Genomic DNA, 26,747 nt, shown 5'->3' on the forward strand with positions numbered 1-26,747 from the left:
GGGAGCTGGGCAGTTCTCTCACTGAATTCTCACAACTTTGTGTAGTGTTTATTACTACTATGCTCATTTTGCAGATAAGAAAATAGAGGCTCAGGGAGCTTAAGTAATAAGCCCTAGGTCACACAGCTCCCCAATTTCACACAGCTCATGTGATTTCTAGTCGATGGCAGCTAGATGCCCAAAGTTTATGCTTTAATCTTTCTAATTCCTCAATTTCCACAACAGCTGAGATCTCTCATCCTTGCTTGTTACCACTTGAGAAAGAAGAGTTTTCTCAAATGTGTAGTTCCACCACTTTCTGGCTGTGTAAATCAGAGCAAGTTCCTTAACCTCTCTGAGCCTCTGGTTCCTTATCTGTAAAGGGAGATAGATCTGTTATGAGAACTAAAGAGAATAGCATAGAAGCACTTAGCAGGATGTCTGCTACACAGTGGCACTCGGTAGGTGTTAGTGGGTGTTACTTACATTATTTTCACCAAGGGACTGATGTGGCTGGGCTCCACCTGCAGTGCTCTGAATCCAGACTGGAGCAAGCATCAGGACTGGGGCCACCATGGCAGAGCCCACCAACCTTTGGCTGTTATCTAATTGCAGATCAAATCCTGCTACTACCTGCCTTGCTTTGTGACCTCCAAGAACGAGTGCCTCTGGACCGATATGCTCTCCAATTTCGGCTACCCTGGCTACCAGTCCAAACACTATGCCTGCATCCGGCAGAAGGGTGGTTACTGCAGCTGGTACCGAGGATGGGCGCCCCCGGACAAAAGCATCATCAATGCCACAGACCCCTGAGCACCAGACCCTTCCCCACCCTTCCCTCCCTTCCCGCTGAGCTTCCCTCGGACACTAACTCTTCCCAGATGATGACAATGACATTAGTGCCTGTTTTCTTGCAAATTTAGCACTTCGAACACTTAAGGAAAAGTCTATGCTGTCATATGGAGTTTATTTGGAACCATCCTCCTGGCCCCACCCTGCCCCTTCTTTTTGGTTTTGACATCACCCATTTCCACGCGGGAATTTTTGGTGCCATGCCAGAAAGAATGAGGAATGCACACTCCTCTTCTTCGTGATGATATAATCTATTTTTTTAGGAAAACAGAAACCGAAAAACTACCCCATTTGGGCATTGTAACACCTACCCCTCTCTCTTCTCCCCCACCTCACCATCTCCCAGACCTGCTTCCCTCGACCCTTGTCCTCCATCCCAGTACATAAAAGACACAGACAAGGAAGTTGCTGAAAGGTCAACTGTTTCAGGATGAGTCCAGGGCAGCAAGCAGATAGACTCAAGGTACGCAGAAGACCATATACACTGAGGAGATGCTACTGCATTGTCCAACCAGACTATGTCTGTCTGTGTCTGCACGTAAGAGTGAGGGAGGGAAGGAAGAAACTGCAGGAGAGGGTCTGAGAGGGTGCAGCACACTCAATTCCCCCCAGCCCAGTGATGCTGGGGTTGACCAGATGTTTCTGAGTCCGGCAAGCAGCCAGGACAGAATAACAGAACTTTCTTAGTTGATGAAGACTTAAACATCTGCCTGAGGTCAGGAGGCAATTTGCCTGCCTTGTACAAAAGCTCAGGTGAAAGACTGAGATGAATGTCTTTCCTCTCTCTATCTCCCACAAGACTTCCTCCTGGAAAACTCTGGTAGATTTGGCCGGGAGCTTGCCTTTATGTAAATCGGAGGAATACACACATCGTACACTATCCACAGATATAGTCAAGTAGAGCTGGGTAGAGAATACTATTTCCAAAGTAGGGTTTAGCTCACCTAGGGGGATGTGTTTGTATACACATTTGCATATACCCACACGGGGACATAAGCTAATTTTTTACAGGACACAGAATTCTGTTCAATGCTGTTAAATATGCCAGTAGTATAATCTCTTCTATTTTGTTGTCATTGCTTGTTTGAAGAAAATCATGACATTCCAAGTTGACTTTTTTTTTCATTTTAATTAAAATTTGAAATTCTGAACACCCTCGACATCCCTTTAACTGAGGTCATCTGACCTCTGTCCCTCTCCTTTTCTCCTGCTTCATGTTTGGGGCCTTCATTTAACTGCCTTACTGGCTTGGCTCAGATAAGAAATGAGAGTTAGTATGGGTCAGGGGCCTGGGCACAGGAGGGAAAGCTGCCTTGGCTAGACAGCCACTTTCCTGGATTTTGGGACAGCCTGCTCTTCTCCCAGCTCACTGGTGGGCGAACACCATCTCCTGAGGTCCTCACCTCATGGGATTAAAATCGGTGGTCACTAGGGAAGCCTGACTCTGCAATCAGCTGTAGGGTTTTTGTTGTGTTTTTGTTTTTTTTTTTTTTTGAAATAAAACTATAATATAAGTTCTCTGATTAAATAAAATTATTTTCAGTTTAAGTGTTGAAAGTGAGATGCCAAGAGTAGGTGATAATGCATATTTCACAGAGTTGGGGGTGGTAGGATGGTGACATTTAACATGATCACTCTGTCTCTTCTTTCAGATTATGGCTATTTTCCTCTTAGTATTTGTATCTTCAGTTCATTCCACTTTAGGAAACAGAGCTGCCAATTGAAACAGGATTTAAAAAAAGAAGCAGACAACACATTGTGATGTCTTGCACACACACAGACACACACACACACAGACACACACACATGCAAATACCCAGGCAAGGTATTTGGCAGAACTCCTGAGTGGGAAGGCAGTGCAGGCATCCAGTTTCCATGGTACTCATTGGATTATCTTGTACCTTTCACCCTATGGTCATGCCATTTGGCAGGTGGGAAACGGGAGGCTTTGCCCTCTCAACGCGGCTGTGTAAGCAAAAGGAGCTGAGGTCAGCAGACCAGTGGTCTTTAAAGGGTAAGCCCAAGTCCTTGGTGTTCTGAGATTTTCTTGATTTCAACCTCCAAGTCTTACAAGATGGAACCCCTGACCCAACCACACAAGTGCCCTCTCACAATTGGACATCAGCATCCCCTCTATGAAGCATTGGCCATTCTTGGTCCTTCATGGGGTCACCTCCACTCACACAAGGAGGGACCTGGGGTGAGGCCTGAGCATGAATCATCTGAAGTTTCCCTGTAGAAATGTTGGTGGAACCACAGTCCCATCTGTCAGGCCCTGTCAAAGAGAATAGCAGGTCCTGGGCAAAGAAGGGTCCTTTGCAAAGCGATGTTGGCAGAGGGCGGTTTTTGAGCTTTCTATAAGCTATAGCTTTGTTTATTTCACCTGTTCACTTACTGTATAATTTAAAGTCATTTATGTAGCTGAGACACTTCCGTATTTCAATCATATCGTGAACGTTTTATTTTGCTAAATCTTGTGTCATGTGTAGGCTTTAATATGTGTACATTGTGTTTAAGAGAAAAAAAAAATGAAACCCACATGCCGCCATTTTCCTGAATCAAATTCTAAAGTGGAATGGAGGGTAAAATACTTCTACTGTGCAGGCAGCTAGACTGGCGAACTGGAGAAATGAGAAGGAACTACCACTTGACACTAATCCCTCCTCCTCCCTATCAGCATCCCAGTGCTTTCTGGAGTAGGAAGGAGGAGGGAAAACAGCAAGTTCATCCATGTCCTTGCTCTGTATCAACTGGCACTGGGCAGTCTGCTGGTCATTCCCATTCTTTTTCCCCCCTTATTTTTGACCACTCAATTGGGAAGCCATGATTTCTTCTAAAAACCCAGGGCCATGGGAGCTGTGATTCCAAGACCTCTTGGCCTCATCTGGCCATCTCTTCTGCCTCCCTATCCAGAAAGCATTATACCTGGGGCTCTCTCCTCTCAGACCTGTGCCCCATCTGTCTGGGTAGATAATACCAGAGACTCCCATCCTTTACCATCACCCAGCTCCAGACCTACATCATGGCAGTCATGGTACAGCCCATGAATATCATTTTTCATATGATGGTTCTTGAACAGTTAAAGAAACAAATGACTTATTGGAACAGCTCTGTCTCAGAAACACTGTGGCCCCTAGGAGACAAGTACCCTCCCCTGCCCAGCCTTTCATCTTGTGTTTGATGATCATCAATATGGATTACCCCAAGATGGCACCCAAGGGTTTGGCTCCTGGCTACCAAAAGTAAAAATATCACTACAGTAGTTTTACACAAGGAAAACACTTTAAAAATCTGATGATAGAAGCAAAACAAAGTGTGAGAATGTAGGGGAGGTGGATATCAACAGCCTCCAAAAACTAGCATTTGGGAGACATGAGGAGGGAAAGAATTTAAGACCGGTTCGTGCTCTCGGGGGAAGGGCTTCACAGATCCTCCCATGCCCTCACCTTTCCCCTTAGCCAGTCTGCTGTCCTGAGACCCAGAAGTGATGGAGAGAAACCAACCAGAGAAAACCCTGTCTGGAAGGAATGTATTTGTTGCTAAATTTTGTAGCACTGTTTACAGTTTTCCTCCATGTTATTTATGAATTTTATATTCCGTGAATGTATATTGTCTGTAATGTTGCATAATGTTCACTTTTTATAGTGTGTCCTTTATTCTAAACAGTAAAATGGTTTTATTTCTATCACACACCTGTAGTCCCTTGCCTCCTTATATCCTGACTGCCACTGGGGGTAATATAGACAGCAGAGGGCCTTGGAAGCTGGTCCCACCTGTCCTGGCTGCAGGCAAATGAATATTCCCCTCCCTTCATTCACTTCTAGGGCTTGAGCCCACCCTGCCCCAGTCCTTTCCCAAGGTAGGAGCAGGAATTCTAGATTTCCCCCCAACTGCTAATCCAGCACTGACCTTGCTCCCTGTTTCTATGGCCAGGGTTCTCCATAGCTCTACAGAATCTGGATTCCTATCGAATTAACTATTAGTAGTTCAAGTATTCCCAGACTGGAGCCCTGACTTGGCTTTCCATTTTCATCTAAGAATCTCACACCATGAAACTGAGAGGGGAAGGTTGCAAACATCAGTGCCTGATGCCAAACACCTGCCTGAAATTCCAAGTATGGCTTGGCCTAGTTGGAAATGCTAGGAACTCAAGAGGTCCCACTATAGCCGTAAGCCCCTCCTAGAGCTTACAGCTAGACCTGTCATCCTCAATGAGTTGGGTTGGCTGCAGACCCCTCACCCAACTTTCATCCCATTGTTGACAATGTTCCAGGTATAGCTTTTGCCCCTATTTCAAGCTAATCTACTTTGATCACCTATCATATATCAGGCACAGCACTCTACACACATGATTGCATTAAATTTCCACAACCCAATGAGGTTGTCCCACTATCATCCATAGTTTTTAGCTGAGGAAGCCAAGACTCAGGTTAACTCACTGCTCAAGACCTAGTATGCTGGCAGACTAGGATTTAAATTCATTCTGGTTTGATAATAATCCCTGAATTTTCTCTATAGTGTTCATACTTTGTTGGAATATGCCAGGTTCCACTTACCTTTCTTTTTTTTTTAAATTTTATTAATTTATTTTGAAAGAGAGAGAGAGGGGGGCAGAGAGAGAAGGAGAGAGAGAATCCCAAGCAGGCTCCACACTGTCAGCGTGAGCCTAACTCAGGGCTTGGACCCACAAACTGCAAGATGATGACCTGAGCCAAAATTGAACATTTAACTGACTGAGCCACCCAGGCGTCCCTCCACTTACCCTTCTTATTCCAACCAGCATATCTTGGATTCTATTACTCTCATTGGATCAGATATAAGGGAAAGATAATCAATGGAAAAACCTCTCTGCCTGTTTAGACTGCCCCCACCTGGGGCCTGCAGTCCTACAACTCGTGTGGTAGAATTTCCAGGTCAGCAGCCTGAGCGTGGGATTCTACGAACAGGCCAGTCCCCAGCTGGGACATTCGGATACCTTTTTAACTGCACTGTTGCCCAAGATTCACATTCCTTACATGGCAAGCATGGGGACATGGCCCTGCATTCCTTTGACCAGTTTAAGAAGACCACCAAACACACAAGCAGATATATCACAGGCTATTTCCAGCTGCCCAGAACTCTTTCCACCCAACTTCTTTTGGTTGTGGGATAAAGAGCTCTCCACCTCTTCAGGAAGATGTCACCCCTCCCACCCAGCTGTCCTATGAATGGGCTCGACCATGTGCTCCAAGCTAAGCTCCAACCACTTCCCAGAGACAACCTCAGGTACATCCATAAGTCAGAAAGCAAAGGGAACACACAAGGAAAGTGCCCTTCGATGATCAATGCAAACCAAATACAACAGCTTTTATCAAAATAAAAGTTGGAACCAGGTTCTGCCCAGGGCTCAAGGGAAACAACATCCAACCTTTGAAACATCTTTTTATTATCAGCGTTTGGCTCCAAAATGCCAGCTCAAGTTGTCCCCGAATTTGCTGAAAATTCCCAATATCCCAAGGGATGCCATCCACCTTTGTCATTTGTCCTGCTACCTAAAATTTCACCTGAAGACTTTATTCTTTCCCTAAGAAAGCCAGGTATTCTCACAGGACATCACAACTCTTCCTTAGAGCCCAGGCAATCAGGGAGTGGCCCTCAGCCCACTCCTCATCCAACGGGACTGAAAACATGGACATCTGTTTTCATTCCATATCATTAAGATAATCAGAGTCAAAAAGGGCACTCACCATTGGCTTATGGTTGGGGAAAAACGTTTGCTCCACAAGTGGGAACTTCTCAGGACCCAGAGAATGGAAGATCTTAATGAGTTGAGAGAACTAGGAGAGAAGAGGAAAGAACAATGGTCAATCTTTGTTATCCAGTATGGTGGAACTTCCCACTTGATCCCAGACCTCCAGTATCAGACTATTCTGAGCTGAGCAGCAGTAGCTGTTCCCTGTTTGCAGGATGAAGACAGATTCCTTGGCTGGAATCTCATCCTCTCGATTATCTGGTTGCATAAGCCCTTCATTCCTGCCAGGCCGCTGAGTTCAGCTCGCTTACATTTGACGAGCATTTACTACCCCCTCAACATTTCACACAAGCACAACGTGCTGACACTCATGCCATGTCTCCAGCCTGCAAAGTCTTTCTTTCTAGAGAGGTAGTACTACCTAACAGTTTAGGGTGTAGACTCTGGATTCAAATTCTCCACCACTTAACTAGCCCCATAAGCCTGGAAAGTTGCTCCAGGCTTCTGAGCTTCAGTTTCCTCATTTGTAAGTGGAGAAAGCAAGAGATCCAATATTGTAAGGATTAAATATGCAACGTATTAAAAGCTGTGTCTGGTCCCTAGGGGCACTTGAATGTTAGATATTATTATTTGTCATAAATACAGCTGACCCTTGGACAACATGGGTTTGAACTGTGCAGGTCTACTTACATGCAATTTTTTTTTTTTTTTGGATAAATACAGTACAGTACTGTAAATGTATTTTCTCTTCCTTATGATTTTCTTAATAACACTTTCTTTTCCCTCACCTACTTTATTGTAAGAATACAACATATAATACATATAATATATGAAGTATGTGTTAATTGACCATGTATATTATTGGTAAAGCTTCCAGTCAACAGTAGGCTATCAGTAGTTAAGTTTGGGGAGGGGAGTCAAAAGTTATACAGATTTTCAGAGTTGGCATTCCAACTCCTGCATTGTTCTAGGGTCATCTCTGATTTCTCTGTTTTTACAACCACGCTCTTCTCCAGCAGCTCGAGCAGCATCCCTTCCACACCTGGCTCCTTTTGCTTTAGCACTTTCTGGTTTCACCGTAGAGGTTGCTAACATCTCCAGAGCTGGGTGGTAAGCTTCTGAAAGGCAGGCCTTGAGCTTAAATTTTTCTCCATCAGCCCACACCACCCAGCACCCTTGGGAGCTCATTTTGTTCTTGGCACTGTGCTTTGATATTGGGATAACAAGCTAAGCATGGAAGACCAGGCCTTGAGGGGAGACAATGTGGGCAGATGGCTGAGATAACAATGCCTTGCTGGAGGAAAGCAAGGGGATTGAGAAGCCTAGAAGAGGAACAGAGAAGGGGTCAGGATGACTCCCTGGAGCAGATGACACAGAGAAGATGGAAGGGCACTTCAGGTACGCACTGGAGACCCTCAGTGGCTGTCATAGCTGTGGCCCTGGATCCAGGGGACAGTGAGAGAGGAGGACGAAGGGTGATCCATGACAGATCCCTGGGAGCCTTGGAATTTATCCAGAAAGCAAAAGGGAACTCCTGGTGGACATAAGTGGGAAGGGCATGGAAAATTCTGATCAGGATTAAGAATGCTACAATTTGTGGCTTATGGTGGGTGTCCAATGGCTAGAAGGCATGCCAAGTCTTGTACCAGACTTGACTTGGGAGTAAGTCAACACTAATGGCTCAGAGAGTATGGGTAACTTAAGAACCTTCTACAACTAGACTTGGTCTGCAAACTCCTGGGGTATAGTCTGCAGGTGTGATGCAACATGGAGTCCAGTTAGAGGGTTTGAGGGATCTCAGAAATATGGGAAATGATGGATGATCTCTCAGTTTACAGATAAGGATGCTGAAGTCTAGAGAGAATATGTAACTCTATGATCAAGCACACGAATTTTGGAGATGTCCAGCTCCAGTTTCCTTATCTGTACAATAGAGACATTAGCAAAATCTACTCATCAGGGTGGTTCTAAAGATCAAATATAATATGTATGTTAAGAGTTCAGCATAGCACACAGTGCTACTGAATGGTAGCTGCTACCATCACAATGTCTATGTGGAAAAACAAGGTAGGGGGTGTGGGCTAATGCTATCTAGGTCCCTTTCCAGAATCTGGGATGCCATAGGCCAAAAATCTCAGGGTAGAATAAAGAGACCAGAGCCATGATAGCAGTGGTTAAAAACTATCTATATCTACTAAATTAATGTATATATCCATTCAATAAATATTGAGCGCCAACTCTGCAGAGACCTTGATGGCATTCACTATTTACTGAATGAATATAATAATTGTCACCATGTATTGAGTGTGTACTTTGTGGCAGCCACTTGTATTAACTCACAACCTTACCAGGATGACCCTATTATTATCATCATTTTACAAATATGGAAAATAAACTCAGAGAGATTAAACAAGTTGTTCAAGATGATACAGCTCATAAATTGAGGCTCCTGGAACTAAGGCAATCCAGCTCCAGAGCCCATGTTCTCGACCACTGCCCTCCCACCAGGAGGCCAAGCAGAGGGAAATAAAGCAAGAGACAAGATGGCTTAGAGCTTCACAGAGCACACTACAGTACGTACCCCCAGCCTCCACATTTCCTATCTCTCTACCCTGCTTTATTTTCCCTTTTGAAAATTTTTCAAATTTTCAAAATTTCAAAAACTTTCCCTTATGAACTACTTCTATGACATATTACATATTGGGCATATTTATTAATAGACTGCATGTGCCCCTGGTCACTAGAATATAAGATCCATGGGGCAGGGATTTGGGTCTGATCTGCCCACTGCCATGTTCCTAGGACTTAGAACAGTGCCTGGAACATAGTAGGCATTGAATAAATATTTGTTGCATGAATGAATTACTTTGGTAGGGAAAACAGATAATACACAAAAGAATGAATAAATATATCATCCTAGATGGAGCTAAGTATTGGGGGGAAATAAAGCAGGGTAAGGGAATTGAGAGTATTTGGGGGAGCGGTATCCTCGGAGAAGCCTCTTTTACAGGTAACATTTGAATGAAGACTAATAAATCAAGGGACAAATGAAATTAATGAATACAAAGCAGGGAAAATCAGTCTTGGGGGTTGAAGAGACATGGCTTTAAGTTCTGGTTTCACCCCTCCCAGGCTACATGACCCTGGGTGAGTTCCTTAGCTGCTCAGAAACTGAGATTCTTTTTCTGTAAAATGAAGTAATGTCCACTTCACATGATAGCCATAGTTTGAGCACCAGGCAGCACGATTTTCAGATTAATACACAGTAAGTGCTCAACAATGCCTACTGTTAATAAAAGTGATATGATTTAATATAAGTAAGAACAGTAAGGTACCTTAATGTTACCACTAATGTTATTTATAAGATAACACTGTATCGTACCATGTTGTTATATCGTATTCCTTAGGCAACAATTACAAGAAGAGGCCTGCTTATTGAGTTGCTTAAAAAAGACTCATTACTGAGGCCTCCATGCTGAAGGATGGGACGGGCCCGTTTCAGGGCTGGGACGCCACCCACTGCCGCCCACCTCACTCCAGGTCAGCCTGGCCCATCACCTACCACCCAGGGCTTGCTGCAGAAGTTGTAGACAGAGTAGAGGGAGTTGACAGCAGGCAGCCCTCCATACTGGAGGCCGATGACCAGGCTTCGGTAGTCTTCGCCCAGCGCCATGCTGTAGGCATGCTGGCGGACCAGGATGAAGTCTGGCTTGAAGGATCTGCAAAGAGAGGGGCTGGCAGTAGTGTCACCACATTGGGTATTGACGGAAGGCCAGGGCATCAGGCCACAGCCTGCTGGGGATAGCACTGACCTGGCCTGGTTGCTGCCAGCAGGGAGCTCTCAGGTCAGAATGGGGAGGGGGTGGGGGAGTGTTGAGGGGGACAGTTGGATGCAAACACACAGCAGCTACAGAATCAAAGGGCTGAAAACAACTCACATTTTATCCATTTTCTTTTTTAGGTGGTTTTCTAGATTTTCTACGTTGAACAAACGTTCATTTACAGTCAGAGGAAAATGGATCAAATAACTCAGTGAATACACTGCCGTTTTTACTAGGCAGCACGTATTGCCTCACTGAATCCTCATGGCTTCCCAAGGACGCGGGCATTGCTGCCAGCAACTGCATTTTACAGATGAGCACCGATAAAGGGAATTTTCACCTTTACGTTTGTGTGTTTCAGGCTCCCAGGGAAGCTATACTTTAACATTTACCAAGGTCAAAATGACTCAGCAAAACCCTCAACGCATGGGATCTGTTTCTGCCCTGAGTGCACATTGTGTATATCTGCTTTGTTAAAGAAAATAACCAAAAAAAGGAGCATTCTAAACACAAAAGATAGGAAAAGTAAGAAAATTCCCTGGTTTCTGTAAGATTAAAGTCATACAGCCCTGCAATTATTAGAAACTTAAGATAAAGCCTGCAACTTTCTGAAATGTTCTTTGTCTAATAATTTGTAAATTTTATGTAAAAAAAATGCATATAGCTCTCCATCAAATGTTTCCTTACTGGAGCACTCTCCTGTTTCTAAAAACCGTGTGTCCCTGGCAGCTGTCGTAACTGGGGCTCGAACAAAACTCTCTCTTTCTCTCTTTTTTTTAAAGAAATTTCCAAAAGGTTTGTTCATTTTTATGTGCATAGCACCGAGGCTCACAAAGATTAAGTCACTTGCTCAAAAAGACATACTGCAGGTACACAGCAGGGTCAGATACGTGTAACCTCATGGCCCTAGTTCTCAACTACCATGCAGCATGGTATGTATATATATATACCTATATATACGTAATATGTATATATTTATATATACCCTGTATATTTCAAACATGTCCCTTTCAAGTAGCACAAACACACACAGCTACACTGCTTTCCAGCTGCTCTCTGGAAAGCAGCAAGAGTATTAATATGATGGCCAAGAACATGCCAGGCTCTTTGCTGGGCCCCTTTGGAGACATGATCCTGATTAGCACTTACAAGCAGATCTGGGTAAGGTTGGGACTATTTCTCCACTTTATAGATGGGAACACACAGCTCAGAGAAGTCATAAACTTCCCCAAGTCACAAAGCTGGGAAGCAGGGGAGCCATGTGTGAACTCAGCTGATCTCGCTCCAAGTCCATATACTCTTCTTCCCTCCATCACATGGCTCCAGGTGGATTCACACACTGTTTTGCTCACACTGCCAAGGTTCCATCTATTCCTAGATTCCTCACTTCTAGCTCACATGAGATAATCAGCTTCCCAATGGGTGGGTGGTTTACACTCAAAATGGTATGATCTGTTTGTCTCACCCAGAGTTAAGACACTTAGCTTCAAATAAACTGTTTCTCTTTAAAATAATTCAAATGTAAGTTAAAATAACTGTCAAATGGGAAGGACTTGTCCCAGTGGAGACAGAAGGAAAGAATGTGCAGCAGGTGCAGACATTTCCCAAATTGTTCTGAGCTTGGGTCTCGTTGTACACCCCAGGGCCTGGCACCATGGAGCATACATGGGGTGTAGTAAGTATGTGTTGGAGGAATCAATGATGTACATGAATATTATTTCCTCGTCCCTAAAGGAAATGGCAAGGGTCTCGCCCATGAAGTTGTAACTCATCCCAGAGGAGACATGTGGATGCTGACATCTTGGGTATGGCTGACACTGGGCTCATGGAAATGGTCAATCACATCACTCTGTAGTTGGGTTAGAGGCTTGGAATTATTACGCCTATATCCTTATTGCATTCTTAGAGATGAACCAGTCCAACTAATGGATTTTACAGATGGGGAAACTGAGGCCCACAGCAAGGCAGTGATGTGTCCCAGGACACCAGGCAAAACCATGCCAGAGCAGGAGGTCGCACCCAGGTCCCTCCTCTGGCTTTCCTGCTCTTTGTGCTCCACTTCATTGGCTCTTACAGCAACAGAGGGAAGGAAAGAAGGGGCGAGTGGCGGGTCTCTAACAGGGATCTGATGACAATACAGAGCACTGACAAAATATAGCCATATTCTGCTTTCATTTGATTGTAAAAGTAATACATGTTCATTGTGTGAAACAAACAAACAAAAAAAAACCCCTTGAAAACACAAAAATGTCAACAGAATTACTTGTAATTCTCAACTCAGAGAAAATCCCTAATAACCTTGTATGTACTTCCTTATATGTACATTACAATCCAATGATCTATTTTTAATGTATATAATATGCATTCATACTCACAATTGACTTCATGCTTTCTATTAATTATTACTTTCCTATTTTCCACATATTATAGTGTAGGCATTTCTCCTACTAACAAAATATCTTCAAAAATATCCTTTCTAATGGCCACCTAACCGTCTACTGAATGGATATACCATAATTAAGTCAAGTTATCATCCACTATTATCAAGTAGGCTACTTCCAATACTTCACACACGTATATCTTTGCACACAAATCAATGCCTTCCTTTTTAGCGATTTCCTTAAGATAGATTTTAAGAAGTGGGATTACGGGCTCATAGGGTATGAATTATTTCTTTAAAGTACCCAAACGTACCCATATCTTTTAAAGGTGTATACCACCTATTGTATATGACAGTGTCTGTATCACGGCAGCCCCACCAGCACAGCAGTTTTTTTTAAATACATTCAAAAAAATACATGTTTTAAATTTGATAAGCAACTTTCCCCAAGATACTCTGTATCCCCACAGCTGTCTTACCTTGCATATCTCTGACTTAGGTGAGTTTGAGTACTTCCATTAACCATTTGCATTTTCTTTTCTGTAAAATTCTGCCCACATCTCTTTACTGACGTGATTTCTGTGTATAGGATGCTGCCCTTTTTCACACTGTCCTGTGTGGCAAAATTTTTACTAGCTGTTTGCTTGCCTTTTTTCTTTTTAATGGCTGTGCACCTTCAAAAAACCATATAAATTCATTTTCTATTTCCTTTTAGTCAAAACTATGAGTCTCTCTGTTTTTTACTTCTCTGCTTTGATGATCAGAGGGTCTTCTAGGGCCCTGGTTCTCACAATGAGACACCTCTTACACCCAGCAGCATGACTTTCCCCAGAGAAAACAGTGGCAGCAAACTTGGTGTCTTACTAGGGGTAACTCCACTCTGCCCAGGGGGAAATAATTAAAGGTCTCATGCTGGCTAGCCTGCCAGTTTTTCACTGTTTGTGGAGAACTCATAAGAGAGACATAGCCTGGTGGGGCGGAGCTGGGGTTGGGAAGCAGATCTGGCTCTCTAGAAAAAGAGGGTGCCCTTCCAAGATCATCTTCCAGGAGGAGTATCTGAGGGCCTATCTTGGGAGACTCCAATTCCAGTCCCAGATATTATGATGCACTTTCTCTCGAGGACTTCTAGAACTCACCTCTAAATTGGAATCTTTCTGATTCTTTGAAATAAAAGTAGCGGTCACTTCCTCTTTGTCTTTAAGGATTTGGAAACCTACCTCAAGATGTACTCAAAGTGCTCTTTCAAAATTATACAGCCGTTCCTTGCTGAAAGCCCTCTGAAGGCTCCCTCTATCTGACAACAGATCCTAGGCTCTTTACCATGGCAACAAGGCCCCTGCCCACCTCTCCATCCTCACTTTCTACCTTTCTCCCTCCCTCACCTCCCCTGAGCCACACTGACACCTTCTCTTCCTCTAACTCTCTCCCTGTATGCTCCTCCCCAAGTGGTGCCCAGGGGGCCTCGATCTCCTCACTTACTCATCAGCTTGGATGCATTTCCTCAAAGACACCTGTCCTGCTCACTCTATTGAAGTTTGCCCCAAACCCCATATTGCCCTATTTTCCTTTCTTTACAGCTCCTGTGGCAATTTTATTTCTCCTGTTTTATCTGTTTAGTCTTTTATTGCTGTCTCTTCCCTCTAAAGATGACAGCTCAATGAGAACAGAGGACGTGCTTGTCTTGAACAAAATAGACCATACCAATGTTTTTAAATGAATGACTGAATTAATGAACGTATGTATAAATGAGTGAACAAATGAATGAGAATGAGGTGAACTGACCACTGGAAAAGGGCGGGACCTCTTTATTTGTGGTCCTAGTGAAGAGAACTGGGACTGACAGCCAGAATTTCCAGGAGATAGCATGTGGCCCCTAACAACTAGGGACTGCCTTACAAGGTAACATGTTCTATACTTCTGGAGATATGTTAGCATCATCAAGAAAGTTTTAACCCCAGGGAATTCAAGATGGACCCCATGACCTCTTAACATTCTCAAGTATAGTATGTGGAAAAACAAACACTTAATATGAGTGATATATCTGGGCAAACTAGGCACATGTTATGGTTTGAATACTGCCAATCATTGCTACATAGAATGCACAGGGTCCTTCCTGACAGCTTGTGGTATGAGGGATTTGCAAGGAATGCAGAGAAATTAGTGACTTGAGTCAGTAACCTGTGGCATGAAGTTCTGCCCTCCATACCTAGCACCTCAGCCTCTCTATCCAGTCAAGGAATGGCCATGCCCTGATGTCACCCCAACATCCAAGAATGTGGCCACCAGCAGTTCTCAGGCCCTGACAGTGGGCTGAAGTCCTGGTAGAGGCCGGAGACCCTGAGATGACAGGGACATGATCCCTGCTTTCAGGAAACCCACAGTCCAAGAGGAGTTGAGTGCAATTCTAAAGGACTAGGACTCACGAAATGCACCAATGAGTAAGTGAAATAGAGGCGTGTACAAGGTATGAAGGTGGACCAAAGGTGTATTCAACTCTGTCTGGGGGTGGGTGTGGATAAGTGTGTACCGGGAGGCTTGGGTCTTAACAGGAAAGTAGGGGTTTGCCATGTGGGCAGGGGTTTGCAGGTATTCCAGGTAGAGGGAACGGCACCTGTAACCATCTTTTTCTTCTGAGTTATATGAACCATTAAGTTCCCTTTGATGCCTACACTGGCTTGACTTGGGTCTGTTGCCTGCCATCACTCTTGCTCTGACTAATACTGGGAGGAAGTGGCAAAGTTTGCAATTGGTTACATGGCTGGAATATAAGGTCTGAGGAGGTGGTGGCAAGAGATGAGGCTGGGTAAAAAGTCTCAATGGCTCTCATGAGCCCCTTCCTGCCCCCTTGTCTCCACGGTCCCACTGGGTCCAAGCCCTGCATCTTTCATGCCTGGGCAAGGCGGCCTCCTTCAATACCATACAAATCAGCACATCCCAGCTGGAGCCTATGCCTGGGTTTTCTCGTTATTTCAGCTTTAGACTTAATATGAGCTGTATCACTTGGGTCCCTGGTTCCAGAGCTTTCTCAGAAGTGGTTGTCAGTATTGGAGAGGAAAACCAAGGACAACATATAATTAAATGGTAGAGACGGGACAGGTGATGCACTGCTGGGAGATGACTGGGTGCTTCAGGCAATGTCAGGAGGCAGGGGGCAAAGCCTGAGTGACTTTTAACCATCAAAGAAGTGTAATGATTTCCTCGAATATGCAGAAACTGTGGTGGCAAGAACAGATCTTGGCTAGGCTGTGCCTGGGACCTAAGTTAATAAGCAGAAGCCTCATTAATCTCAGCCACTTGACTGCAATTTTGTAACGGTCCCTCATTCCCCGAGGGTCAGGATGACAAAGGGTGATGATGATGCTGATTTCGGCCATGCTGACCCATCACACCCAGATCTGACCTCAACTGTGCCTGGGAAGGCTCTAGACTTTCTGACATAGGTGTTCACCAGCAGAGAGAGGCTTCAGGTTCCCTCTGAAGTGTCTCCACACTCCTTAATCCTTCTCTATCTGAAAACTCAACCTTGGGTACCAAATCTGGAGAAGTGAGACCAACAGAACTGATAAAAACCAGCAGAAACAGGTGTCCAGAGAAAAAGGACAGGGGGAGTTCAAAACACTGAAATGGTCTCCATACCCCTGAGTGTCTATGGACCACCGTGTTGTGACAAGGATAGAACAGAGAGGATGTGCACACTTTGCAGACGGAGAGCCATATGGAAGGACTTTGGGAGTTAGGGATGCTTCCCACCAGCCTGAGGACTGCAAGAAATTAGTCCAGGCTGAAAAGAAATTAGGTGGCAGCCAACCAACAGTCTGGCAAGGAGAGGACAACAGGATGCTGCAGCGAGGCTGTGGGGCCCGCACGGCAGCTGCCAGCGGCGCAGCATAATGATGGAGGGGAAGGGGCCCAGTGGGGCTTATGGACGGCCGGGCTCTCTTATGAATCCCGTGGCCCCCTTTGTGAACCATTAGGAGGTTAATAAAACACAGACGTGAGTTGCTGGAGGAAGTGGGCTTCCTCATCTCCCTTCTCAGACTCAGAATCTCCATCTCTCTGTCCTGGCCTCTCATTTCATTTCAGAGAAGGAGTCCTTGCTGCTCTCTCCTTGCTCCACCCTCCTCTTCCGTCACTCTGGGGAGCCCCACATGTTATGCGTTAAACTGTGTCCCCCCGAAAGGTACACTGAAGTCTTAATCCCTGTTACTGGTGAACGTGACCTTATTTGGAAATAGGTTTTTGCAGATTTAATCAAGCTAAGATGAGGTCATACTGGAGTAGACTGGGCCCTCATCCAATGACTGGTGTCTTTAGAAGAAGAGGGAAATTTGGATACAGACACACAGAGAGGAAGAGTAGAATGCCATGTGATGAAGGAATCAAAGACTGGAACGACAGGTCTACACTCCAAGGAGTACCAAGAATTGGTGGTAACCACGAGAAGCTGGGAAGAGGCCAGGAAGGACCCTCCCTACATCCTTGAGAAGGGAACATGGTGCTGCTGACACCTTGATCACACACTTCCAGCCTCCATCACCATATTGAGGATTCATTTCTCCTGCTGAAGTCACCCAGCCTGTGGTGCTTGGCCACAGCAGCCTCAGGAAATGGGTACACTGCCCATCGCCAGTATTTCCTCCTCCTCGCCACTTTCAGAACTTCCTGGCCTCCTTCGCTCTTGGGTGTGCTTATCCCCTGCTGCCTCCCCACTTCCCAAGACAATAACCCCAACCCCAACCCAACAATAAGAAACTACCACTTAAAATTTTTTTTAAATGTTTATCATTTTTTGAGGGGGGGGAGGGGCAGAGAGAGAGAGGGAGACGCAGATTCCAAAGCAGGCTCCAGGCTCTGAGCTGTCAGCACACAGCACAATGAGGTGGGGAAGTCAGACGCTGAGCCTAAGTCAGACGCTTAACTGACCTGAGCCTAAGTCAGACGCTTAACTGACTGAGCCACCCAGGTGTCCATTATTATTTTTTAAAATAATTTGTCACATTAATTAACACACAGTGTATACACTGTAGTCTTGGCTAGGGAGTAGATTCCCGGGATTCATCGTTTACATACAACAACCCAGTGCTCATCCCAACAAGTGCCCTCCTCAATGCCCATCACCCATTTTCCCTTCTCCCCCAACCCCCCTACCCCACTATCAACCTTCAGTTTGTTCTCTGTATTTGAGTCTCTCATGGTTTGCCTCCCTCTCTGTTTGTAACTTATTTTTCCTTCCCTTCCCCTATGGTCTTGTTAAGTTTCTCAAATCCCACATATGAGTGAAAACATATGATATCTGTCTTTTTCTGACTGGCTTATTCATAATACCCTCCAGTTCCATCCACGTTGTTGCAAATGGCAAGATTTTATTACAGGAGTGCTGATTCATAGGGTCACATGGACCCCAATGTTTATAGCAGCGCTATCAACAATAGCCAAATTATGTAAATAGTCTAAATGTCCATCAACTGATGAATGGATAAAGAAGATGTGGTGTGTATATATATATATATATATATATATATATATATATAATACACACACACACACACACACACACAATGAAATACTACTCAGCAACAAAAAAGAAACTTCCACTTTAAGGCTAAAGATGGACTGACAAGAAATGTTCGTATTTACATAAAAGAATGAACAAATCAACACATCAATAAATGCATGGAGATTTGCTTGGAAGGATGTTTATCAAAATGTTACCCTGGTTATCTCTGAAGAGTGGGATGTAAAACAGGGGTTATCATATTCTTCTTCAGACTTTTTGGTACTCTTGGCATTAAAAAAGACAAAAGGCACAGAGTATTTTTACAACCAGGAAAAAACAATGAGGCTATCTTCATCTTGGAAAAAATGATAAATATAACAATGATGTAACATCATGGAAAATGCTTATAGGACAATTTCATGTGACATAAAACAACAGAAAAGGGAATCTGTGTTATGACCATCATAACACAGTAAAAATTATCGTCCTGGAAGAGGAGATGGAAAATTCCTAATTCGATAAGGTGGTGAGGCTGCAGGTGATTTCTTTTGTTTTGAAATTTTCCACTTTTGTTATACAGTTGACCCTTGAACAACATGGGTTTGAACTGCTCAGGTCCACTTATAAACAGGTTTTTTTTCAGTAACTACAGTACAGCACTGTAAATGTATCTTCTCTTCCTTTCCTAATAACATTTTCTTTTCTCTAGCTTACTGTGTTGTAAGAATACAACATAGAATACGTATAACATACATAATAGGTGTTAATTGACTGTTTATATTATTTTGGTAAGGCTTCCAGTCAACAGAAGGCTATTGGTACTTAAGTTTGGGGGAGCCAACCATTATATACAGATTTTGGACTGTGCAGGGGATCAGCACCTGTAACACCCTCTATGTTCAGGAGTTGACTATAAAACGGTTTGGGCATTAATCAAAACTTTAGGTTGGCATCAACAAATAAATGGATGTGAACCACACTGGCCTGGCAGTCATAATTAGCCCCTTCTTCCTTCCATTGCTACAACTGCTAGACAGGGAAGTCTATACCTGCTAGCCCCAATTCCCATATACCATCTCCAAAACCCTCTGCATCTGGCCCAGCCTCTTTCCACCTCGTGAAACTTCACTGAGGTCACTCCAAAATGCCAAAGTGAGATGAAGCTGCTATGCCCTCCCTTTTCCTGATTTCTAATAATCGCTAATGTACTATGAGTCTCTATTCCAAGCCCTGTGGACATCTTCATTCATGTAAGTCCAACAGCAGTCCCACAAGGTATTATCATCACCCCCATTTTACAGATAAGGACACTGAGGCACAGAGCAGTTAAAAAACTTGCCAGGATCATAAATCTGTTAGTGGTGTACCCATGAGTCAAATCCGATAGCCTCCTGGCTCTAGAGCAGGGCTTCCCGATCTCGGCATTATTGATATTTAGAGCTGGATAATTCTTTGTTGTGGGGGGTTGTCCTGTACAGTGTAGGGTGTTCGGAAATTCCTGGCCACTACCCACTAGATCCAATAGCATCCCCAAGCCCAGTTGTGACAACCACAAATGTCTGGAGACATGTCAAGAGCCCTCTGGGGAGCAAATTTCCTCCAGTGGTGAACCCCTGCTATAAGGCTCCTCCGTGGCCTCTGTAGCATGATCTCGCTCCTCCCTCCCAAACCTTTTCCTCCCTCTCTCCTTTCTCCCAGCTGCTTCTTCCTGGCCCCTCACTTCACCATCTTCTCCCTTCCTGTGCCTCTTCTCCAAGGCTCCACGTTGCTTCTTTGCCCGTGGAATCATCTCCGTTCAGTGGGTTGGCCATCTTGTCCTCACAGGCAAGAGTGAAAATGACTTGGATTTACCTAGAACTTCCTCTGAGCCAGGAGGAAGCTTTTGATTTTTTTTGTTTTAAGCTTTTAATTGTGCTGTCTTTAATCCCCACCAGGATCCTGCTTGGAGGAGAGTATTTTCAAGAAACTAAGGCACAGAGAGATTAAGCACAGCAAGAACAAAGTCCACATGAGACTTGAGTGATTCAAAGACAACGTGCATAAGCACTCCGCAACCAGCACCATCCACTCACCTGAATACTCAGCTCCTCAAGTTATCAGCCTCCCTCAAAATGGGATCTCTCTCTCTCTCTCTCTCTCTCTCTCTCTCTTACCCACCATGCTCCCAGAAGCCCAGGATCTGTCACCCTAAAGTCATCTGCAACTCTTCTGACACCAGCTGTGCAAAGAGCCACCAGTGTTGCTGATTCTCCCCTCCAGAAGAGTTTCCCTCTCCCTCTGGTGTTCCTCTCATTGCCTCATTCCCAGGACATCTCAATAGACCCTCAGTTCCTAGTCCCTGGGGTCACAGTCCCTTACCTTATTCCTCTCTGTAGCACAGGTCCCGGCTCAGAGTCCAAACTGTTGAGTGTTACTCATTTTCCCTGCCTCTACCCCAGGGACTTCCAGGTTAAATGCCACAGGGCCCAAGTGGGTGACCTCAGGGCTGGATGAAGTGCGCTAGCCTGTTCTAGTACGACCTTCGGTGGCATCTAACACTCTCTGTTTCCGTAGTAAACACATAGGATTATTATTAATTTCCACAATGTTGTCTCTGGACTGTTTTGCACACAACTTACTCCATCTTTCATTTTCCCACTTTTCATAATGACTTGAGTTCAAGAAACATTTCATTCTTCTGTAGGCAAAGACAACCCCTTAGATAAATGGCAGCTAACACAGGTCTCTGTAGAGAACCAGGGGGAATGGAGAGGGCTGGTGAATGGTAGAACAGCCTGAGCTCTAGTTGTTATGGCCACGTAGGAATGAGGTCCCAGATGGCCCTAATGACTTTTTTTTAAAGCCCAAATCTGGATATTTAAATGAAATTCTCAAAAACTAAAATTTTGATGACTCATTCAAGAGAAGTTTTAAAAATCACCATGCAGACTGGCACCAAAAATAAATGAAGCAGGATTTCTATGGGAAAATTCTCATGGAACTCAAAGCGGTACCTAAAGGGGCCATGGTGACCCAACTCTAGCAGGTGGTGGCCCTGTAGAAATACTTGGTCCAGTCTTACCAAATCCTGTTTTTCAAATGAAGCTAGAAACCTGCCTTTCATGTGAAATCTTTCACATGAAATCTCCCTTTTTAAAAGTACTTGACCACCTTGAGTAGGCAAACCCAACTTGTCTGGACAGAGCGTGTGGCCTGTAAGTGGTCAGTGCATGACCTCCAACTTGGGGAGGTAGCTCTCCTGCCAGCAATGTCTTCTGCATGCCTCTTCTGGACTGATCTTCAAATCCTGCTTTCCTCGTACTACTCTGCTGCTCAAGACCCTCCAGTGGCTTCTACTGCGTACCGGTGGGAGTTCCTACTTCTTCACCTGGCATTCAGTGCTCCCCCAGAACGTTGCCTGGGCCTCCTCTTAGCTCCATCTCCTCTGCACGAGTCCACTGGCTCGGCTGCCTCCCACACTCATCTTCCATCCATTCATGGTACACTCTGTCCATGCCACTCCCCATGCTCAGGAACTGCCTCCCCAAATTCCTCAGTGATTTCTCCTTACCCTCCATTCCTAGCACCCCCAGGGGGTCTTACTCATGTGGAAATTACCCACATGGTGTCTCCTGGCAGCTCACAAGTTGTGGCCTCCTACCAAACTCTTCACCTGTTTGAGGGTGTCTCCTTCTGGGGACAGAGGTCTCACCTTGCCTCTCAAGTCTCCTCTTCACAGTGCCCAGAGAGATCTTTGTAGGACCCACATCCAAGTGTGTCACTGTCCTCGACAAAGGGTTGTGGAGGCTGCCCGCTATTTGTAGACTGAAGCCCAAATACTTTTGAATGACACAGAAAGTCCTGCATTCGCTGTGGTTTTGGTCTACTTCTTGAGTTCCACTAGGGCCATCCCCTGGGGTACTATATACTCCAATCACATGGGACCACAGTTGCCCCTGAGAAGACACGATCTGTTTCATGTTTGTAACTCTGTAGACTTGGGGAAAAGGAAGGGGATGTCAAAGTGGCATTCAGAGAGAGCACTGTGGAAATTAAGAATATTCCTAAGTGTTTAAAATGGAAACAAAGCAAGTCCAGCAGGCCTACCTGCCTGCTCTTACTGTCTTGCAAAGCTTGCTCTTTTAATAATACCTCCCCTGTAGAATGGGCTGGCATTGGGGCGCCTGGGTGGCGCAGTTGGTTGAACGTCCGACTTCAGCCAGGTCACGATCTCGCGGTCCGTGAGTTCGAGCCCCGCGTCAGGCTCTGGGCTGATGGCTCAGAGCCTGGAGCCTGTTTCCGATTCTGTGTCTCCCTCTCTCTCTGCCCCTCGCCCGTTCATGCTCTGTCTCTCTCTGTCCCAAAAATAAATAAACGTTGAAAAAAAAAAAAGAATGGGCTGGCATTATTCATTTCTTGGGAAAGTTAGAGTTAACCACTACCCCCCCCCCAAATACACATGTGAAAACAGGTGAGCTCTCTGCCACAACCAGCGGTTGGTGTATACATTTGTGGATCCTTCCCTGAGTGCCTGAGGCACATAGTAGGTGCTAAAGAGATCCACAAAAATTGGTGTTCTCTGACTTCACTTCTCAGGGTTCTGGACCATCTAAAGTCAACAACACTTCAGCAACTAGTAGGGGAAAAGGATGTGAAGACGCCAAAATGGCAGGCAGAATGAGGGGAGAAAGTAAGACATCACCTAGTCCGGCTCAGCCCCTGACTTGCTGTGGGTCTCTGAACCTGCTGCTTCTCTCTGGGCCTCAGCGTCCTCACTGGAACAAAGGAAGTTGGGCTGAGCGACCTCTGAGGGCCCTTCCTGGGGTGGCTGCCTCCAATTCCAGACTCAGAACCAAGGCTTTCAACACCCACCCCTCTGTTGTGTCTGTCCGAGTTCTCTTGGGACATTCTGTCACATAGCAGTAGTTGGTAAGAATCGAGATTACCAGCTACTGAGTACTTGCTGAGTGCCGGGCACCTCCAAGGGGCTTTTCAAGCCTTATCTCATCAAATCCTCACATAAAGCCCCTGTGAAGTAGGTACTTATCTAGGGCTGGGTCCCCTAGAAGCCAAGCCCAAAACAAGCTTCCAAAAATCTATGATTCACGGAGGGAGGGTGTGCTCTTGAGGCAAAGCTGTAAGGGAGTGAGGGAAGCAGGAGAGGAAGGGGAAGGGGCCAAGGAGAGGTGTAGTTGTGGGTAAAGTCCAGTCTTGGCCTAATCTCCAGGGCTCTGAAGTTGTCCCACCTTAAGGAGAGAGGCCTGGGTTTTTACGTCCTCAGTATCACTCAGTTACCAAGTCCCCTGACAAAAGGGGGAAGGGTAACAGAGGGAGTCAGCCTTTGGGCTCTCTCAGGGATACAGCTGCCCTCAGCCAAAGGCTCTGAAGAAGCTGGTGGCACAGTTGTTACCATGGCACTCACAGTGCTGGGGGATGGGAGCACTGGCTGGCAAAGCGGGTCGGAGAACCACAGCGTCCACACATCTCTGTCATTAACCCATTCTGCAGATGCGGGAAACTGAGACCTGCAGTGACTAAACATGCTCTCAGGGTCACAGAACTATGCAGTGTAGAGGTTTGTACTGCTAGGTACAAATTGCACCTCCCATAAACAGTCCCCATCCCTGAGGGGCAGGATGCATGTGCCTGTGTTTTTGGTGACTGGGGACTGAGATGTGCTTGGAATGGCGGAGTCTGGGAGCTGCGGCTCGCTGGCGCTGGGGGGCCCCGGGGCGGCATGTGTCTGTGAGGTGGGGGCTCGGCCCTCACCCCATGCAGGGGCCAGGGGGCCGCCCCGCTCTCCCACAGCTGCCTGTGCTCCGACGGCTGTCAGCGGCCTGCTCCATGCGGGGTGGGCCTCCTGCCAGGCTGCTGCTCAGGGAAGGGGAACATTATTCATCAGGGAGATAAGGCAGCTGATGAGAGACGGACCTCAGAGCAGCTGTTCCTCTGCAGCGGCCGGACCGGATGCTGGAGAAGCGGAGGGGAGGGGAAGGTGGGGGCAGCCCATTTTGAGATAAAAAATGATGGTACTTCGGGGAGGTGACGGGAGAACGCATTTGCAACCCGGGCTGGGCGGTAGTGAGTACTTGTACCCGAGGCTTCTCCACAAATATCCATGCCTGACAAGCCACATATGTGCTTCTGTCAGGTTAATGATCCAACAAGTCGGGGCCCTCTTATCAGCTCGTTCGGCACGAAATATCCACCTGGTGGGGCACACGGTTCCCAGGAAGCCTCTTTCCCCAAGCTAATTGCTCAGGGCAAGCGTCTTGGGGCCCAGGGAAGCTAGATGCTCCTGGCTGGGCTACAGCCTTAAATCACTCTTTCCTGCCACTGGGGCACTCAGGTGGCAATGGCTTCAGGAAGGCTAAGTCCCCTTCCTGCTGCTCCCCTGGATCTCCCCTCTTTCCTCAAAGCTAGACCATACATGGCGGAACTTCCCAGATTGGGGAGCAAGAGTGGTGGCTGAGGTTTCTTTATCTTTTGTCTTTTGTTGATGTTTTTTTTTAATTTTTTTTTCAACGTTTATTTATTTTTGGGACAGAGAGAGACAGAGCATGAACGGGGGAGGGGCAGAGAGAGAGGGAGACACAGAATCGGAAACAGGCTCCAGGCTCCGAGCCATCAGCCCAGAGCCTGACGTGGGGCTCGAACTCACGGACCGCGAGATCGTGACCTGGCTGAAGTCGGACGCTTAACCGACTGTGCCACCCAGGCGCCCCAGATGATGTTTTGAAGGGAGCCATTAAAAGGGACCCTGAGGATTTCCCAGCAGGGGAGAGTTGGACGTGAGGTCTGTGAAGGGAAATGGGCTCCCAGGTAGGGTTCATGGACAACACCTGGGCTCTTCATGGTCCTCCGAGCCCCGGCCATCTCTCCGGTCTCCTCCCCTGCCCATAGCCCACCTTCCTTTCTGACCCGACTGGAGGTAGTCCTCAGAAGCCAGGGTCTCCCCTGCCCCGTGCCCTGCCGTGGACTTGCCCACGCTGACCTCCCAGCTAACATTTATTCTACTTTAGCAGTCAGAGCAGGGAGGGGTGTACAGAAGGTTCTTTAAAAGTATCTATGATACTTCTGTTTATATAAAAAAAAATCTAGAACAAATGCAGCAGAATGTTAAGATTCCAACAAGCAGGGTCAAGAACACACAGGTAACTGTGTTTATTAAGCACATAGTGTGTGTGAGGACCTTTTGTCTTTTTAAAAAATTGACCTTAATGTTGACAATTACCTTTTGAGGTAGATGTTTTTAAAAACAAGACAGCAGCACAGAGATATTAAGTAACTTCTCCAATGTCACACTGCAGAGGCAGGTAGCCTGGCTCCAAAATGGGTGTACCTCAGTATATGGGTGTTTGTTATATTATTCTCTGTACTTTTTTAATGCTTGAAATACTTTAGAATTGTTTGTTTTAAATGTTTATTTTTGAGAAAGAGAGAGAGAGAGACAGAGTGCAAGCAGGGGAGGGGCAGAAAGACAGGGAGAGACACAGAATCGGAAGCAGGCTCCAGGCTCTGAGCTGTTGGCCCAGAACCCAACTCAGGGCTTAAACCCACGAACCGTGAGATCATGACCTGAGCTGAAGTCGCACACTTAACCGACTGAGCCATCCAGGCACCCCTAGAATTGTTTTTTTAAAGGATCTGAAGTAGGCATGGCAAAATGTTAATGTTTGTTAGATTGAGGTGTTCAATTATCCATGTTTAAAGTTATTCCAAACTTTAAAAAATATATATGAATATTTCAAAAGAAAAAGAAAAAAACCCCTCAGTGTCGTTACTACTTCTCAGCAGCCTTCGGGAGCCTTCTCCAGCCCCCTCCTAACCCGCCTCCTCTAATCTCTCTTCTCTGTACTATCCCCCCTCATGGCTCTTATCATACCATATCTGAGCTGTAGATTTATTTCCCGTTTCTCCCTCTGGGCTGTGAACTCCACCAGGGAAGGGGTGATGTTGGATTTATATCTGTATTTCCAGGGCCTGGCCTATTGCGGGCAATCTAGACGCTCCACAAAATTGTTAAACTGAATGGAGCTTCTCCAGGGGCCCCCTTGGGTGAGGACTGAGCAGTGGATGAAGGCAACGCTGTGGAGGGTGGAGGGAACAAACGTGGGCCCTGCCCTCCCTGCTGGAGACATATGGCAATGATTTTTAGGACTATCACCCAGTCAGGGTTTCCAGCATAAATGCTTCCAGCTGCACCTTTCGCTGTGCACAGAAACTTCCTAAGACAGGATCTTGGCTGCTTCCAGCCCAGCTCACACGCCCATCAAAGACGTAGAGGGTAGAAGCAGCTTTCGAGGAAGCCATCTGGGCTTTACCCATTGCATCTCAAACTGTGACTCTGCTGGTTTGGCAGCTGCCGGAGGCTTCTTCCTTCTGGCGTAGGGGCCCTCGATCCAGACTGCACATTGGAATCACCTGGGGGAGCTCTCAAAACCATTCACACCTCTTCTTCCCTCTTTTCAGCCCCCCTCCCCCCACCCGCAGAGATTCTGGTGTGTT

The 26,747-nt window shown here is 45.9% G+C and overlaps 2 protein-coding genes across 3 annotated transcripts in view; one reads left to right on the forward strand and one right to left on the reverse strand.

Moving 5' to 3' along the window:
• TIMP3 (TIMP metallopeptidase inhibitor 3) overlaps positions 1 to 4,521 on the forward strand; it is a 59,200-nt gene extending 54,679 nt beyond the window's left edge. The window contains exon 5 of the mRNA XM_047066611.1: positions 595 to 4,521. Within this exon, the coding sequence (XP_046922567.1) occupies positions 595 to 792 (198 nt within the window). The 3' untranslated portion in view covers positions 793 to 4,521. The remainder of the gene's footprint in view (positions 1 to 594) is intronic.
• The window catches only part of SYN3 (synapsin III), a 420,649-nt gene that overhangs the window by 296,387 nt on the left and 97,515 nt on the right, over positions 1 to 26,747 (reverse strand). Inside the window, exons 4-5 of one of the 2 annotated variants that reach the window (XM_047066610.1) lie at positions 10,125 to 10,281; positions 6,558 to 6,647 (exon numbers count right to left, since the gene is read on the reverse strand). In XM_047066610.1, coding sequence (XP_046922566.1) covers positions 6,558 to 6,647; positions 10,125 to 10,281 — 247 coding nt within the window. Of the gene's footprint in view, positions 1 to 6,557; positions 6,648 to 10,124; positions 10,297 to 26,747 lie in introns of both variants that reach the window. The other variant, XM_047066608.1, reaches the window with a different exon arrangement.

This window comes from Lynx rufus, unplaced genomic scaffold (genome assembly GCF_022079265.1).
Source record: "Lynx rufus isolate CCGP_SWC_20201006 ecotype Redwood Valley unplaced genomic scaffold, mLynRuf1.p SCAF_7, whole genome shotgun sequence".
Classification (NCBI taxonomy): Eukaryota; Metazoa; Chordata; class Mammalia; order Carnivora; family Felidae; genus Lynx; species Lynx rufus.